This window comes from Oncorhynchus tshawytscha, linkage group LG16, assembly GCF_018296145.1.
Source record: "Oncorhynchus tshawytscha isolate Ot180627B linkage group LG16, Otsh_v2.0, whole genome shotgun sequence".
Taxonomy (NCBI): domain Eukaryota; kingdom Metazoa; phylum Chordata; class Actinopteri; order Salmoniformes; family Salmonidae; genus Oncorhynchus; species Oncorhynchus tshawytscha.
The window spans coordinates 78,561,896-78,577,803 of NC_056444.1; the positions used below are offsets into that span (position 1 = coordinate 78,561,896).

The following is a 15,908-nucleotide window of genomic DNA, read 5'->3' on the forward strand; positions in this document are numbered from 1 at the left end:
GATACACCTGCTGGAGCGCGTGCTACGGATGGGTGTTGCCATCGTGACCAGTGAAGATGCATAGTGGATGGGGGATGGTGTATTACCAATGGTATTATGCTACTGGAATCATTTTACTACATGATGTCAGAGTCAGAGACCAGAGCCTGTATCCACAAAGACAACAGTCAGTTGTAATGTTCAGAGTCAGAGACCAGAGCCTGTATCCACAAAGACAACAGTCAGTTGTAATGTTCAGAGTCAGAGACCAGAGCCTGTATCCACAAAGTGTCTCAGCCTAGAACTGCTGATCTAGCATCAGTTTAGACTTTTAGATCATAATTCATAAGATTGTATGGACAGACCCTAGATCTGCACTCCTACTCTGAGACACTTTGTGGATGCTGGCCCAGACGTCACGCACAGTATGATGCACTCTCTCTGGACCTACAGTGACCAGTCAACACTACTGTTTAGGCCCCACATCCAGACAATGCATACATTCATTATTAAATCAAATCAAATCAAATGTAATTTGTCACACATGGTTAGCAGATGTTAATGCGAATGTAGCGAAATGCTTGTGCTTCTAGTTCTGACCATGCAGTAATATCTAATAAGTAATCTCACCTAACAATTTCACAACAACTACCTTATACAGACAAGTGTAAAGGAATGAATAAGAATATGTACATAAAAATATATGAATGAGTGATGGCCGAACGGCATAGGCAAGATGCTGTAGATGGTATAGAGTACAGTATATACATATGAGATGAGTAATGTAGGGTATGTAAACATTATATAAAGTGGCATTGTTTAAAGTGGCTAGTGATACATTCATTACATCAATTCCATTATTAAAGTGGCTAGAGTTGAGTCAGTATGTTGGCAGCAGCCACTCAATGTTAGTGGTGGCTGTTTAACAGTCTGATGGCCGTGAGATAGAAGCTGTCTCAGTCTCTCGGTCCCAGCTTTGATGCACCTGTACTGACCTCGCCTTCTGGATGATAGCGGGGTGAACAGGCAGTGTCTCGGGTGGTTGTTGTCCTTGATGATCCTTTTGGCCTTCCTGTGACATCGGGTGGTGTAGGTGTCCTGGAGGGCAGGTAGTTTGCTCCCGGTGATGCGTTGTGCAGACCTCACTACACTCTGGAGAGCTTTACGGTTGTGGGCGGAGCAGTTGCCGTACCAGGCGGTGATACAGCCCGACAGGATGCTCTCGATTGTGCATCTGTGCGCCTTCTTCACCATGCTGTCTGTGTGGGTGGACCATTTCAGTTTGTTTGTGATGTGTACGCCGAGGAACTTAAAACTTTCCACCCTCTCCACTACTGTTCTGTCGATGTGATAGGGGGCTGCTCCCTCTGCTGTTTCCTGAAGTCCACGATCATCTCCTTTGTTTTGTTGACATTGAGTGTGAGGTTATTTTCCTGACACCACATTCCGAGGGCCCTCACCTCCTCCCTGTAGGCCATCTCGTCTTTGTTGGTAATCAAGCCAACCACTGTAGTGTCGTCTGCAAACTTGATGATTGAGTTGGAGGCGTGCATGGCCACGCAGTCATGGGTGAACAGGGAGTACAGGAGAGGACTGAGCCCCAGTGTTGAGGATCAGCGGGGTGGAGATATTGTTACCTACCCTCACCACCTGGGGGCGGCCCGTCAGGAAGTCCAGTACCCAGTTGCACAGGGCGGGGTTGAGACCCAGGGTCTCGAGCTTAATGACGAGTTTGGAGGGCACTATGGTGTTAAATGCTGAGCTGTAGTCGATGAACAGCATTCTTACATAGGTATTCCTCTTGTCCAGATGGGTTAGGGCAGAGTGCAGTGTGATTGCGTCGTCTGTGGACCTATTTGGGCGGTAAGCAAATTGGAGTGGGTCTAGCGTGTCAGGTAGGGTGGAGGTGATATGGTCCTTGACTAGTCTCTCAAAGCACTTCATGATGATGGAAGTGAGTGCTACGGGGCGGTAGTCATTTAGCTCAGTTACCTTAGCTTTCTTGGGAACAGGAACAATGGTGGCCCTCTTGAAGCATGTGAGAACAGCAGACTGGGATAGGGATTGATTGAATATGTCCGTAAACACACCAGCCAGCTGGTCTGCGCATGCTCTGAGGACGTGGCTGGGGATACCGTCTGGGCCGGCAGCCTTGCGAGGGTTAACACATTTAAATGTTTTACTCACGTTGGCTGCAGTGAAGGAGAGCCCACAGGTTTTTTATTATTATTGTATTACATCAAAAAATCATAGGAGTTGACATATAGGTCCAAATATAGCTACAGTTGTTTTTCTATCTAAAGATGTCTAAAGGAAAACCAAGGAGAAGACCCTTATGGAGTATCACTGTAGTCCAGCTGGTCTGGCTTTAGTCTGGGCCCTGGTCTGGCCTTAGTCTGGGCCCTGGTCTGGCCTTAGTCTGGGCACTGGTCTGGCTTTAGTCTGGGCACTGTGCCCCTGGTCTGGCCTTAGTCTGGGCACTGTGCCCCTGGTCTGGCTTTAGTCTGGGCACTTGTGCCCCTGGTCTGGCCTTAGTCTGGGCCCTGGTCTGGCCTTAGTCTGGGTCCTGGTCTGGCCTCAGTCTGGACCCTGGTCTGGCCTTAGTCTGGGCCCTGGTCTGGCCTTAGTCTGGGCACTGTGCCCCTGGTCTGGCCTTAGTCTGGGCACTGTGCCCCTGGTCTGGCCTTAGTCTGGGCACTGTGCCCCTGGTCTGGCTTTAGTCTGGGCACTGTGCCCCTGGTCTGGCTTTAGTCTGGACACTGTGCCCCTGGTCTGGCCTTAGTCTAGGCACTGTGCCCCTGGTCTGGCCTTAGTCTGGGCACTGTGCCCCTGGTCTGGCCTTAGTCTGGGCACTGTGCCCCTGGTCTGGCCTTAGTCTGGGCACTGTGCCCCTGGTCTGGCCTTAGTCTGGGAACTGTGCCCCTGGTCTGGCCTTAGTCTGGGAACTGTGCCCCTGGTCTGGCCTTAGTCTGGGAACTGTGCCCCTGGTCTGGCCTTAGTCTGGGCACTGTGCCTCTGGTCTGGCCTTAGTCTGGACACTGTGCCCCTGGTCTGGCCTTATTCTGGGCACTGTGCCCCTGGTCTGGACTTAGTCTGGGCACTGTGCCCCTGGTCTGGCCTTAGTCTGGACACTGTGCCTCTGGTCTGGCCTTAGTCTCGGCACTGTGCCCCTGGTCTGGCCTTTGTCTGGGCACTGTGCCCCTGGTCTGGCCTTTGTCTGGGCACTGTGCCCCTGGTCTGGCCTTAGTCTCGGCACTGTGCCCCTGGTCTGGCCTTTGTCTGGGCACTGTGCCCCTGGTCTGGCCATAGTCTGGGCACTGTGCCCCTGGTCTGGCCTTAGTCTGGGCACTGTGCCCCTGGTCTGGCCTTAGTCTGGGCACTGTGCCCCTGGTCTGGCCTTAGTCGTGGCCCTGGTCTGGCTTTAGCCTGGGCACTGGGATCAGTGTGTTCAGTCTGGTTGAGTGTGCCACAAAATACACATCGTGTTAACTAAATATCAAGCAATTTTTGGAGGGGAAGAGAGAAAAGCATGTAGGGATGGATTTGTGTAGCATCAGTGTGTATATGTCAGCTCCTCCTTTCAATCCATCTTCTGGGGCTTCTGGTAAACAGGGAGAAGGAAGGGGAGGGCTTTCTTTTCAAAAAGCGGTTCTTTGACTGGAGAACTTCTAGTTCTCTGAGCTGGATGACAAAAAATAAGAGAACAGGACCCTCTTGTGTGCCATACTGCTGTTGATGCCTGAGGGGTGAGGGGGTAGGGGGCTGTCCCAGCGCAGACAGGACACTCGGTGAGTTGACGGTAAAGTTTGTCCCATTACAATGACTGAATACACACAGTCTGTTTTTTTAGGTAGAAACTCATTGGTGTGTACTTGTAAGGTATTTTTAAGAGAGTCACAAGTGACTGCATTTTTTTTAACCCAGTTTAAAGTTGTATTTGTGCGGCTGATGAGTAAGACGTTATCATTCCTGTTTTAGACTTTACTTTTCCATGAAGGTATGTGGGATATAGCCTGCTGGTGAAAATCCCAAACGTGTAAAACAAATAGTTTGTATAGAGGAAGTAATGTACGAGGAGCATTGCAGGAATGTAAGCATGTTTTTCAACAAATATGTCAACTAAAAGAATCATAAAAATCACAGAGAGCTAGACCAACATTGTAACGACATAGGGAAAACCAAGATACCGATGTTGATTTGAAACGTCTCAATCTGTCCAAGTTTTCAAGTTGTTGGAGCAGTTTCACTAGAAACGCTAGTCTATATTTTCTTTCCTCCTCTCTTTTCTTCCCTCCTCTCCAGAGCAAGCCCAGCTCAGGTAATACCTCCCATCCTCTATGCGTTATCTTCCTACCGTTGTCTATACTGCCAGGGGTGTTGCCTGTTGTAATCTTCTACCCATTAGCTTGAACTCCACTCTTAGATCTGCTGTTGTTAGCTCAAAAGAGAAGCCCCCTGGGGGCTGCTCACCCAGTGCTTTTAGTTCTAATGTCAATTCCAGAAACTTGAATACCCTTCGGTTTTCAAATCATGTAGAGAGTTTGGGCTGTTGCACGATGGCAACCAATCTTACAGTCATATCAACTACACCATTATCAATCATCAGACAGGGCCTGCAACTGCCTGTTGAACGTAGCTTGTTTGAGTTGGAGTTTCCATGTGCCTTTATAAAGTGTAAAGGACTTGTGTTGATGCATCTGGACATTAGAAGTGTAGTTCCTGAACTGGATTACATTAAGATCTGGGCAATTCAAACGAATCTGGACATTATAGTATTGACTGAAACTTGGATTCAGTCAATACTATTATCATGTGTCCAAAGCTAACAGACAGGGTAGAGGTGGTAAAGTGGCCATTTTTATAAAAAAAAAAAAATCTTTACTGAAATCCATTTCCCCTTGCCAATTTTTTTTCTTTCTGCTATCTTTAATCGCTTGTCTGGGTAAGAATGTATGCATAACTGTTATAGGGGTCTACCATCTTCCCTCGGCTAACCTTTATGCACTCAAGGAGTTATCAAGTTTGTTGTCTTCTTTTACTAAATAAAAAGTTATTATCCTGGGTGACCTAAATCATGATTGGGAAATGCAGGCTTCAGACAATCTAATAAACATGTGTAATGATCTAAACCTAGCCCAGCTGGTAACTACACGGCCCAACCCTAGAGATGCCGCAAAAAAAACTGTGATTGATCTTATTTTAACGAATACACCAGAGAATTATGTTTCTACTGGTGTCCCCGCCCAAGACGTCGTTTGTGTTAGAGATGTTAGAATACCCAAATCAAAGCCTTGTGACGTCACAAAGAGGAACTTTAAAAACTTCAGTGAACAGGCTTTTTTTACATTATCTTTATTTTAGTGACCTTAATTGTATTTCACCTATTACCTAACCTGATTGAGCTTTTCAGCCTCTTTTATTGGTCATATACACGTGATTAGCAGATGTTACTGTGGGTGTAGTGAAATGCTTGTGCTTCTAGCTCCGACAGTGCAGTAATATCTCATAAGTAATACCTAACAAATTACACAGCATATACAAAATACACACAAATCTAAGTAGGAATTAATTAAGACTATATACAGTTGAAGTGAGAAGTTTACATACACCTTAGCCAAATACATTTAAACTCAGTTTTTAATAATTCCTGACATTTAATCCTAGTAAAAATCCCCTGTTTTAGGTCAGTTAGGATCACCACTTTAATTTAAGAATGTGAAATGTAAGAATAAAAGTATAGAGAATGATTTATTTCAGCTTTTCTTTCTTTCATCACATTCCCAGTGGGTCAGAAGTTTACATACACTCAATTAGTATTTGGTAGCATTGCCTTTAAATTGTTTAACTTGGGTCAAACGTTTCAGGTAGCCTTCCACAAGATTCCCACAATAAGTTGGATGAATTTTGGACCATTCCTCCTGACAGAGCTGGTGTAACTGAGTCACGTTTGTAGGCCTCCTTGCTCGCACACGTTTTTTCAGATCTGCCCACACATTGTCTATAGGATTGAGGTCAGGGCATTGTGATGGCCACTCCAATACCTTGACTTTGTTGTCCGTGAGCCATTTTGACACAACTTTGGAAGTATGCTTGGGGTCATTGTCCATGTGGAAGACCCATTTGCGACCAAGCTTTATCTTCCTGACTGATGTCTTGAGCTGTTGCTTCAATATATCCACATAATTTTCCTTCCTCGTGACGTCATCTATTTTGTGAAGTGCACCAGTCACAACATGATGCTGCCACCATTGTGCTTCACGGTTGGGATGGTGTTCTTCGGCTTGCAAGCCTCCCCCTTTTTCCTCCAAACATAATGATGGTCATTATGGCCAAAAATTTATATTTTTGTTTCATCAGACCAGAGGACATTTCTCCAAAAAGTACGATCTTTGTCCCCATGTGCAGTTGCAAACCGTAGTCTGGCTTTATTATGGAGGTTTTGGAGCAGTGGCTTCTTCCTTTCTGAGCGGCCTTTCAGGTTATGTCGATATAGGACTCGTTTTAGTGTGGATATAGATACTTTTGTACCTGTTTCCTCCAGCATCTCCACAAGGTCCTTCGCTGTTGTTCTGGGATTGATTTGCACTTTTCGCACCAAAGTACGTTTCCCCCCTCCTCTCCTCGCATCTCTCTTTTCCTTCATCCTCTCCTCACATCTCTCTTTTCCTTCCTCCTCTCCTCACATCTCTATTTTCTTCCCTCTCTCCTCTCCTCACATCTCTCTTTTCCTTCCTCCTCTCCTCACATCTCTATTTTCTTCCCTCTCTCCTCTCCTCAAATCTCTTTCCCCCTCCTCTCCTCGCACCTCTCTTTTCCTTCCTCCTCTCCTCACATCTCTCTTTTCTCCCCCTCTCCTCACATCTCTCTTTTCCTCCCCCTCTCCTCTCCTCGCATCTCTCTTTTCCTTCCTCCTCTCCTCACATCTCTTTTTCCCTCCCTCCTCTCCTCACATCTCTCTTTTCCTTCCTCCTCTCCTCACATCTCTATTTTCCTTCCTCCTCTCCTCACATCTCTATTTTCCTTCCTCCTCTCCTCACATCTCTATTTTCTTCCCTCTCTCCTCTCCTCACATCTCTCTTTTCCTTCCTCCTCTCCTCTCCACACATCTCTCTTTTCCTTCCTCCTCTCCTCACATCTCTCTTTTCCTCCCTTCTCTCCTCACATCTCTATTTTCCCTCTCTCCTCTCCTCACATCTCTCTTTTCCTGCCCCTCTCCTCACATCTCTCTTTTCCTCCCTCCTCTCCTCACATCTCAGTGAAATGCTTACTTACAAGCCCTTAACCAACATAGCCATTTTAAGAAAAAAAATGTGTCAAGAAAGTAATTACTCAAATAAACTGAAGTAAAAAACAAATACAATTACAAATAAAATAGAAAAATGACAAATAATTAAGGAGCAACAATAAAATAACAGTAGCGAGGCTATGTAGAGGGGGTACCGGTACAGAGTCAATGTGCGGGGTCACAGGTTGGGTCAAGGTAATTGAGGTAATATGTACAAGTAGGTAGAGGTAAAGTGACTATGCATAGATAATAAACAGAGAGAAGCAGCAGCGTAAAAATGGGGGTGGGGGGGACAATGCAAATAGTCTGGGTAGCCATTTGATTAGCTGTTAAGAAGTCTTATGGCTTGGGGGGGTAGAAGCTGTTAAGAAGCCTTTTGGACCTAGACTTGGTGCTTATGTCAGTATCCATTCAATATGGCACAATGTTGTGAAATGTTCCCAATTACAGAGATTTCTCTCTAAAAAGTAAAGTAAGGAATCGTGTCAGCTTTTTATCTCTGCGACAGTCAGTACATTGCACCTTTCTGAACGCAACCCGGGGTACACAGGAGGCTGCTGAGGGGAGGACGGCTCATACTAATGTCTGGAACGGAGCAAATGGAATGGAATCAAAGACCTGGAAACCATGGAAACCATGGGTTTGATGTATTTGATACCATTCCAACTATTCTGCTCCAGCCATTACCACGAGCCTGTCCTCCCCAATTAAGGTGACATCAACCTCCTGTGCCAGAGTATGCAGGAGCTGCAGTCTGTCTGTCTGTCTGCCAGGTGGTGATCATGTCCTACGCAGAAATGTTGCGAAACCATGCCCAGTCTGTGTAACTGACCACAGTATTTTACTCACACGCAATGATCGGCTTGCAGTTAATCACTGTCTCTATTTAAACTGTGTTCTCCGTCCACTTCATGGTGGCAGACAGACAAACAGACATTTAGTTGTCAGAGAGCCAGGGGTTTAGTCTCATGCCTGGCATGCTTTGGGTCAGTGGTGAGGGGGGCCGTGGATGGGGGTGGTGAGGCAGGCGGATGGTGCCTGCCCTGGTGTCCACACAGTGGCGTAGTGAACATGATAAGTACAGTCTCCTGTCAGCTGTCCAAATAGTTCCCAGTCGTAGCGGAAGAGGAGATTGGGAAAATGTGCAAACAGCCCTTTTATTGAAGAGGGAAAACACACTCCGCAGTAACAAAGGTTCTTTATGTTTATCAGTCTGATTTGCAGACTAATGAAAACAGACTGGCTTTGAGGCGGTGAATAGAGTGTACTGACACGGACACGGACAGGGACACATGGACAGGGACACACGGACAGGGACACACGGACAGGGACACACGGACACACGGACAGGGACACACGGACACACGGACAGGGACACACGGACACGGACAGGGACACACGGACAGGGACACACGGACAGGGACACACGGACAGGGACACACGGACACACGGACAGGGACACACGGACATACGGACAGGGACACACGGACAGGGACACGCGGACACACGGAAAGGGACACAGGGACACACGGACAGGGACACACGGACACACGGACAGGGACACACGGACAGGGACACACGGACAGGGACACACGTGTGTGTGTGTGTGTGTGTGTGTGTGTGTGTGTGTGTGTGTGTGTGTGTGTGTGTGTGTGTGTGTGTGTGTGTGTGTGTGTGTAAGAGCAGAGCAACCATGTGTTCACATGTTGACATTTTCTTAGTTACCATGCCATGAGACATGCAACTCCCATCCCCCTGCAGTCTCATGTTTAAAGCCAATTTCATGTTGTGAAACACAGTAGGATCATGGGCGTGTTACTAGAAGGATTACCTCTGTTACACAACCAACCATGTAGAGGTTCTGGAGCAGAAAAAACACCTGACACTCAAACACACCAAGAATCCTCTAGTGTGTGCTTGCTACTCCCTACGTACTGGGTTTCTGACTGTGTGTGTACCTGTGTGTTGGTAGACAGGGAAGGGGGAGCCCCATGTCTTCAAGGAGAAAACATTTAAGAAGAACCGTCAGTGTGGGGTGTGTCGTCAGAGTGTGGACAACACGGGGTCCTTTTGCCGAGGTGAGTCTCTTTTTCTCTCTCTCTCTCTCTCTCTCTCTCTCTCTCTCTCTCTCTCTCTCTCGCTCTCTCTCTCTCTCTCCCTCTCCCCTCTCTATCGCTTTCTCTCTCTCTCTCTCTCTCTCTCTCTCTCTCTCTCTCTCCCCCCTCTCTCTCTCTCTCTCTCTTTCCACCCTCTTCCTCCATAGAGGATCCTGTTTAGCTGTCAGTTCTAGCTCTGTCTCTGTCAGAGCCCTCATGCTGCTGACTCACTGTAAGCTGCTCGTTGTCAAGGACCCTCAGACCAGCTAACATGCTACATAGAATACACCAAATGAACCTGACTAATGCTTCCCTTCTGTCTCCTTACCCACCCTCTCTGTTGTCATCCTTCTCTCTCCAGTGTGTAAAACAGCCACTCACAAGAACTGCGAGACAAAGGTAAGACTCCAAACTGATTCACTCCTGCGTAACTTACCCAACTTATTCTACACTCTTAGAAAAAAAGGTGCTACCTAGAGCTGTCCCCTTTGAAGAACCCTTTTTGGTTCCAGGTAGAACCCTTTCCACAGAGGGTTCTACATGGAACCAGAAAGAGTTCTACCTGGAACCAAAAGGTTACTTCTATAGGGACAGCCAAAGAACCTTTTTGAAATCCTTTTTTCTAAGAGTGTACCCTCCCTGATCCTGCTATGAGCTAGTAGCCATTGATGTGACCGACTGCACCCAAGCCCCATTTGAAAGGGTCATTGATGGAGGAGTGAATGCCAGCTTTGGCCAGGGGCAGGGAGAGACTTGGCAGACTGCAGCGGCTGGCGCCGTGCGTTATGGAAGATGGCATGTGGCAGAGATTGCTGTCCAGTCTTCGTACCATCTATTTCCATTTGAGGAAACAGCCCTAGAGGATAAGGGCATGGGTTTGAAAAGTAGCAAACCAATACAAATCCATAGACAGTTGTTTTTTTTAATATTAGTTTAATCTTTGAAGATTTCTATCAAGGAATGAGCACGAAATGGTCTGCAGTAGACCTGGCATAGTATGTAGGCCACTCTTGTTCTGTGGATTGTAAAGCTCTGGCTCTGTTTCCTCGAAACAATGCTGTTGGTCAGGAAGATACTATTTCCACACTGTTGTGTTCTGTTTGGGCTCTGTTGTTTGTGGCCTGGTTGTGTTTTGTATAGGCTCTGTTGTTTGTAGCCTGGTTGTGTTGTATAGGCTTGGTTGTTTGTGGCCTGGTTGTGTTGTATAGGCTCGGTTGTTTGTGGCCTGGTTGTGTTTTGTATAGACTCTGTTGTTTGTGGTCTGGTTGTGTTTTGTATAGGCTCGGTTGTTTGTGGCCTGGTTGTGTTTTGTATAGGCTCTGTTGTTTGTGACCTGTTGTTGTGTTGTATAGGCTCGGTTGTTTGTGGCCTGGTTGTGTTTTGTATAGGCTCTGTTGTTGTTTGTGACCTGGTGTGTGTTTTTTGTATAGACTCTGTTGTTTGTGACCTGGTTGTGTTTTGTATAGGCTCGGTTGTTTGTGACCTGGTTGTGTTTTGTATAGACTCTGTTGTTTGTGGTCTGGTTGTGTTTTGTATAGGCTCTGTTGTTTGTGACCTGGTTGTGTTTTGTATAGGCTCTGTTGTTTGTGACCTGGTTGTGTTTTGTATAGGCTCGGTTGTTTGTGGCCAGGTTGTGTTGTATAGGCTTTGTTGTTTGTGGTCTGGTTGTGTTTTGTATAGGCTCTGTTGTTTGTGGTCTGGTTGTGTTTTGTATAGGCTCTGTTGTTTGTGGCCAGGTTGTGTAGGATCTGTTGTTTGTGGTCTGTTGTTTTTGTGGTCTGGTTTGTGGTTTTGTGTTTTGGCTAGGCTCTGTTGTTTGTGGTCTGGTTGTGTTTTGTATAGGCTCTGTTGTTTGTGGTCTGGTTGTGTTTTGTATAGGCTCTGTTGTTTATGGTCTGGATGTGTTTTGTATAGGCTTGGTTGTTTGTGGTCTGGTTGTGTTTTGTATAGACTCTGTTGTTTGTGGTCTGGTTGTGTTTTGTATAGACTCTGTTGTTTGTGGCCTGGTTGTGTTTTGTATAGACTCTGTTGTTTGTGGTCTGGTTGTGTTTTGTATAGACTCGGTTGTTTGTGGTCTGGTTGTGTTTTGTATAGACTCTGTTGTTTGTGGTCTGGTTGTGTTTTGTATAGGATTGGTTGTTTGTGGTCTGGTTGTGTTTTGTATAGGCTCGGTTGTTTGTGGCCTGGTTGTGTTGTATAGGCTCGGTTGTTTGTGGTCTGGTTGTGTTGTATAGGCTCGGTTGTTTGTGGCCTGGTTGTGTTGTATAGACTCTGTTGTTTGTGGTCTGGTTGTGTTTTGTATAGACTCTGTTGTTTGTGGTCTGGTTGTGTTTTGTATAGACTCTGTTGTTTGTGGCCTGGCCAGGTTGTGTTTTGTATAGACTCTGTTGTTTGTGGTCTGGTTGTGTTTTGTATAGACTCTATTGTTTGTGGTCTGGTTGTGTTTTGTATAGACTCTGTTGTTTGTGGCCTGGTTGTGTTTTGTATAGACTCTGTTGTTTGTGGTCTGTTTGTGTTTTGTATAGACTCGGTTGTTTGTGGCCTGGTTGTGTTTTGTATAGGCTCGGTTGTTTGTGGCCTGGTTGTGTTGTATAGGCTCGGTTGTTTGTGGCCTGGTTGTGTTTTGTATAGGCTCTGTTGTTTGTGACCTGGTTGTGTTTTTTTGTATAGACTCTGTTGTTTGTGGTCTGGTTGTGTTTTGTATAGGCTCTGTTGTTTGTGGTCTGGTTGTGTTTTGTATAGGCTTGGTTGTTTGTGGTCTGGTTGTGTTTTGTATAGACTCTGTTGTTTGTGGTCTGGTTGTGTTTTGTATAGGCTTGGTTGTTTGTGGTCTGGTTGTGTTTTGTATAGACTCTGTTGTTTGTGGTCTGGTTGTGTTTTGTATAGGCTTGGTTGTTTGTGGTCTGGTTGTGTTTTGTATAGACTCTGTTGTTTGTGGTCTGGTTGTGTTTTGTATAGGCTCGGTTGTTTGTGGTCCGGTTGTGTTTTGTATAGGCTCTGTTGTTTATGGTCTGGTTGTGTTTTGTATAGACTCTGTTGTTTGTGGTCTGGTTGTGTTTTGTATAGGCTCTGTTTTTTATGGTCTGGTTGTGTTTTGTATAGGCTTGGTTGTTTGTGGTCTGGTTGTGTTTTGTATAGACTGTTGTTTGTGGTCTGGTTGTGTTTTGTATAGGCTCTGTTGTTTGTGGTCTGTTTGTGTTTTGTATAGACTCTGTTGTTTGTGGTCTGGTTGTGTTTTGTATAGGCTCGGTTGTTTATGGTCTGGTTGTGTTTTGTATAGGCTTGGTTGTTTGTGGTCTGGTTGGGTTTTGTATAGACTCTGTTGTTTGTGGTCTGGTTGTGTTTTGTATAGGCTTGGTTGTTTGTGGTCTGGTTGTGTTTTGTATAGACTCTGTTGTTTGTGGTCTGGTTGTGTTTTGTATAGGCTCGGTTGTTTGTGGTCCGGTTGTGTTTTGTATAGGCTCTGTTGTTTATGGTCTGGTTGTGTTTTGTATAGACTCTGTTGTTTGTGGTCTGGTTGTGTTTTGTATAGGCTCGGTTGTTTGTGGCCTGGTTGTGTTTTGTATAGACTCTGTTGTTTGTGGTCTGGTTGTGTTTTGTATAGACTCTGTTGTTTGTGGTCTGGTTGTGTTTTGTATAGGCTCGGTTGTTTGTGGCCTGGTTGTGTTTTGTATAGACTCTGTTGTTTGTGGCCTGGTTGTGTTTTGTATAGGCTCGGTTGTTTGTGGCCTGGTTGTGTTTTGTATAGACTCTGTTGTTTGTGGCCTGGTTGTGTTTTGTATAGACTCTGTTGTTTGTGGTCTGGTTGTGTTTTGTATAGACTCTGCTGTTTGTGGTCTGGTTGTGTTTTGTATAGACTCTGTTGTTTGTGGCCTGGCCTGGTTGTGTTTTGTATAGACTCTGTTGTTTGTGGTCTGGTTGTGTTTTGTATAGACTCTGTTGTTTGTGGCCTGGCCTGGTTGTGTTTTGTATAGACTCTGTTGTTTGTGGTCTGGTTGTGTTTTGTATAGACTCTGTTGTTTGTGGTCTGGTTGTGTTTTGTATAGACTCTGTTGTTTGTGGCCTGGTTGTGTTTTGTATAGACTCTGTTGTTTGTGGTCTGGTTGTGTTTTGCATAGACTCGGTTGTTTGTGGCCTGGTTGTGTTTTGTATAGGCTCGGTTGTTTGTGGCCTGGTTGTGTTTTGTATAGGCTCTGTTGTTTATGGTCTGGTTGTGTTTTGTATAGGCTCGGTTGTTTGTGGCCTGGTTGTGTTTTGTATAGGCTCTGTTGTTTGTGGCCTGGTTGTGTTTTGTATAGGCTCGGTTGTTTGTGGCCTGGTTGTGTTTTGTATAGGCTCGGTTGTTTGTGGCCTGGTTGTGTTTTGTATAGGCTCGGTTGTTTGTGGTCTGGTTGTGTTTTGTATAGGCTCGGTTGTTTGTGGCCTGGCCTGGTTGTGTTGGGGTCTGGAAATGATAGCTGCATAGCTGAGAGTGGGCTGTTGACTGGCGGTGGCCGGTGAAATGTCCCGGCAGTGATAGCCATCGGTCCTGCCCAGGAAGGGAGAGGCCAGGCCAGCCTCTGGGGGTGTGGGACTCTGGCCTCTCAACTGGCCTTAAGACCTTGAACACTGTTAGGCTGTTCTCTACAAGACATTGAACACTGTTAGGCTGTTCTCTACAAGACATTGAACACCGTTAGGCTACTCTACAAGACATTGAACACTGTTAGGCTACTCTACAAGACATTGAACACTGTTAGGCTGTTCTCTACAAGACATTGAACACTGTTAGGCTGTTCTCTACAAGACATTGAACACTGTTAGGCTACTCTACAAGACATTGAACACTGTTAGGCTGTTCTCTACAAGACATTGAACACTGTTAGACTACTCTACAAGACATTGAACACTGTTAGGCTACTCTACAAGACATTGAACACTGTTAGGCTGTTCTCTACAAGACATTGAACACTGTTAGACTACTCTACAAGACATTGAACACTGTTAGGCTACTCTACAAGACATTGAACACTGTTAGGCTGTTCTCTACAAACATTGAACACTGTTAGGCTACTCTACAAGACATTGAACACTGTTAGGCTGTTCTCTACAAGACATTGAACACTGTTAGGCTGTTCTCTACAAGACATTGAACACTGTTAGGCTACTCTACAAGACATTGAACACTGTTAGGCTGTTCTCTACAAGACATTGATCATATTTGGCTGCTTTTCACGTTAATTCTGAACGTCTTAGTTGGGTATTTAACATCTCAGTTTCCTCCTGTCACATACTTTCTCCATGACTCTGGAGGAATCCTCATTCACTAGGCATCTGTGAACCACTGTACTGTCATTATGACTACATGGACATCCTTTAACAGACAAGTGTTGCTATACGCCTTGTGACAAAGTAAAACATCGACACAAATAAAATTGTGTATGTCACATGCTTCGTAAACAACAGGTGTAGACTAACAGTGAAATGCTTAGTTACGGGCCCTTCCCAACAATGGGCAGAGAAACAACAGGTGTAGACTAACAGTGAAATGCTTAGTTACGGGCCCTTCCCAACAATGCGGAGAGAAACAACAGGTGTAGACTAACAGTGAAATGCTTAGTTACGGGCCCTTCCCAACAATGGGCAGAGAAACAACAGGTGTAGACTAACAGTGAAATGCTTAGTTACGGGCCCTTCCCAACAATGCGGAGAGAAACAACAGGTGTAGACTAACAGTGAAATGCTTAGTTACGGGCCCTTCCCAACAATGCGGAGAGAAACAACAGGTGTAGACTAACAGTGAAATGCTTAGTTACGGGCCCTTCCCAACAATGGGCAGAGAAACAACAGGTGTAGACTAACAGTGAAATGCTTAGTTACGGGCCCTTCCCAACAATGCGGAGAGAAACAACAGGTGTAGACTAACAGTGAAATGCTTAGTTACGGGCCCTTCCCAACAATGCGGAGAGAAACAACAGGGGTAGACTAACAGTGAAATGCTTAGTTACGGGCCCTTCCCAACAATGGGCAGAGAAACAACAGGTGTAGACTAACAGTGAAATGCTTAGTTACGGGCCCTTCCCAACAATGCGGAGAGAAAAAAATTGCACAAGGAATATATCCACAATGAGTAACGATAACTTGGCTATATATACAGGGCACCAGTACTGAGTTGATGTGGAGGGGGTACGTGGTACTTGAGGTAGATATGTAGATACTGTATGGGTAGGGACAAAGTGACTAGGCAACAGGATAGATAATAAGCAGTTGCAGCAGGGTATGTGATGAGTCCAAAGAGTTAGTTCAACAGGGGGTCAATGCAGATAGTCCGGGTAGCTGTTTGGTTAACTGTTTAACTAACTATTTAGCAGTCTTATGGCTTGGAGGTAGAAACTGTGCAGGGTCTTGTTGGTTCCAGACTTAGTGCATTGGTAGCGCTTTCCGTGCGGTAGCAGAGAGAACAGTCTATGAGTTGAGTGGCTTGAGTCTGACAACTTTTAGGGCCTTCTTTTGACACCGCCTGGTATAGAGGTCTTGGATGGCAGGGAGCTCGGCCCAGGTGATGTACT

The 15,908-nt window shown here is 45.7% G+C and overlaps 1 protein-coding gene across 4 annotated transcripts in view; it reads left to right on the forward strand.

The window, feature by feature from the left end:
• The window catches only part of LOC112235199 (tensin-2), a 60,200-nt gene that overhangs the window by 12,404 nt on the left and 31,888 nt on the right, over window positions 1-15,908 (forward strand). For all 4 annotated transcript variants that reach the window (XM_042299711.1, XM_042299710.1, XM_042299709.1 and 1 more), the window contains exons 2-3: window positions 9,237-9,342; window positions 9,722-9,759. In XM_042299711.1, the coding sequence (XP_042155645.1) occupies window positions 9,237-9,342; window positions 9,722-9,759 (144 nt within the window). The remainder of the gene's footprint in view (window positions 1-9,236; window positions 9,343-9,721; window positions 9,760-15,908) is intronic.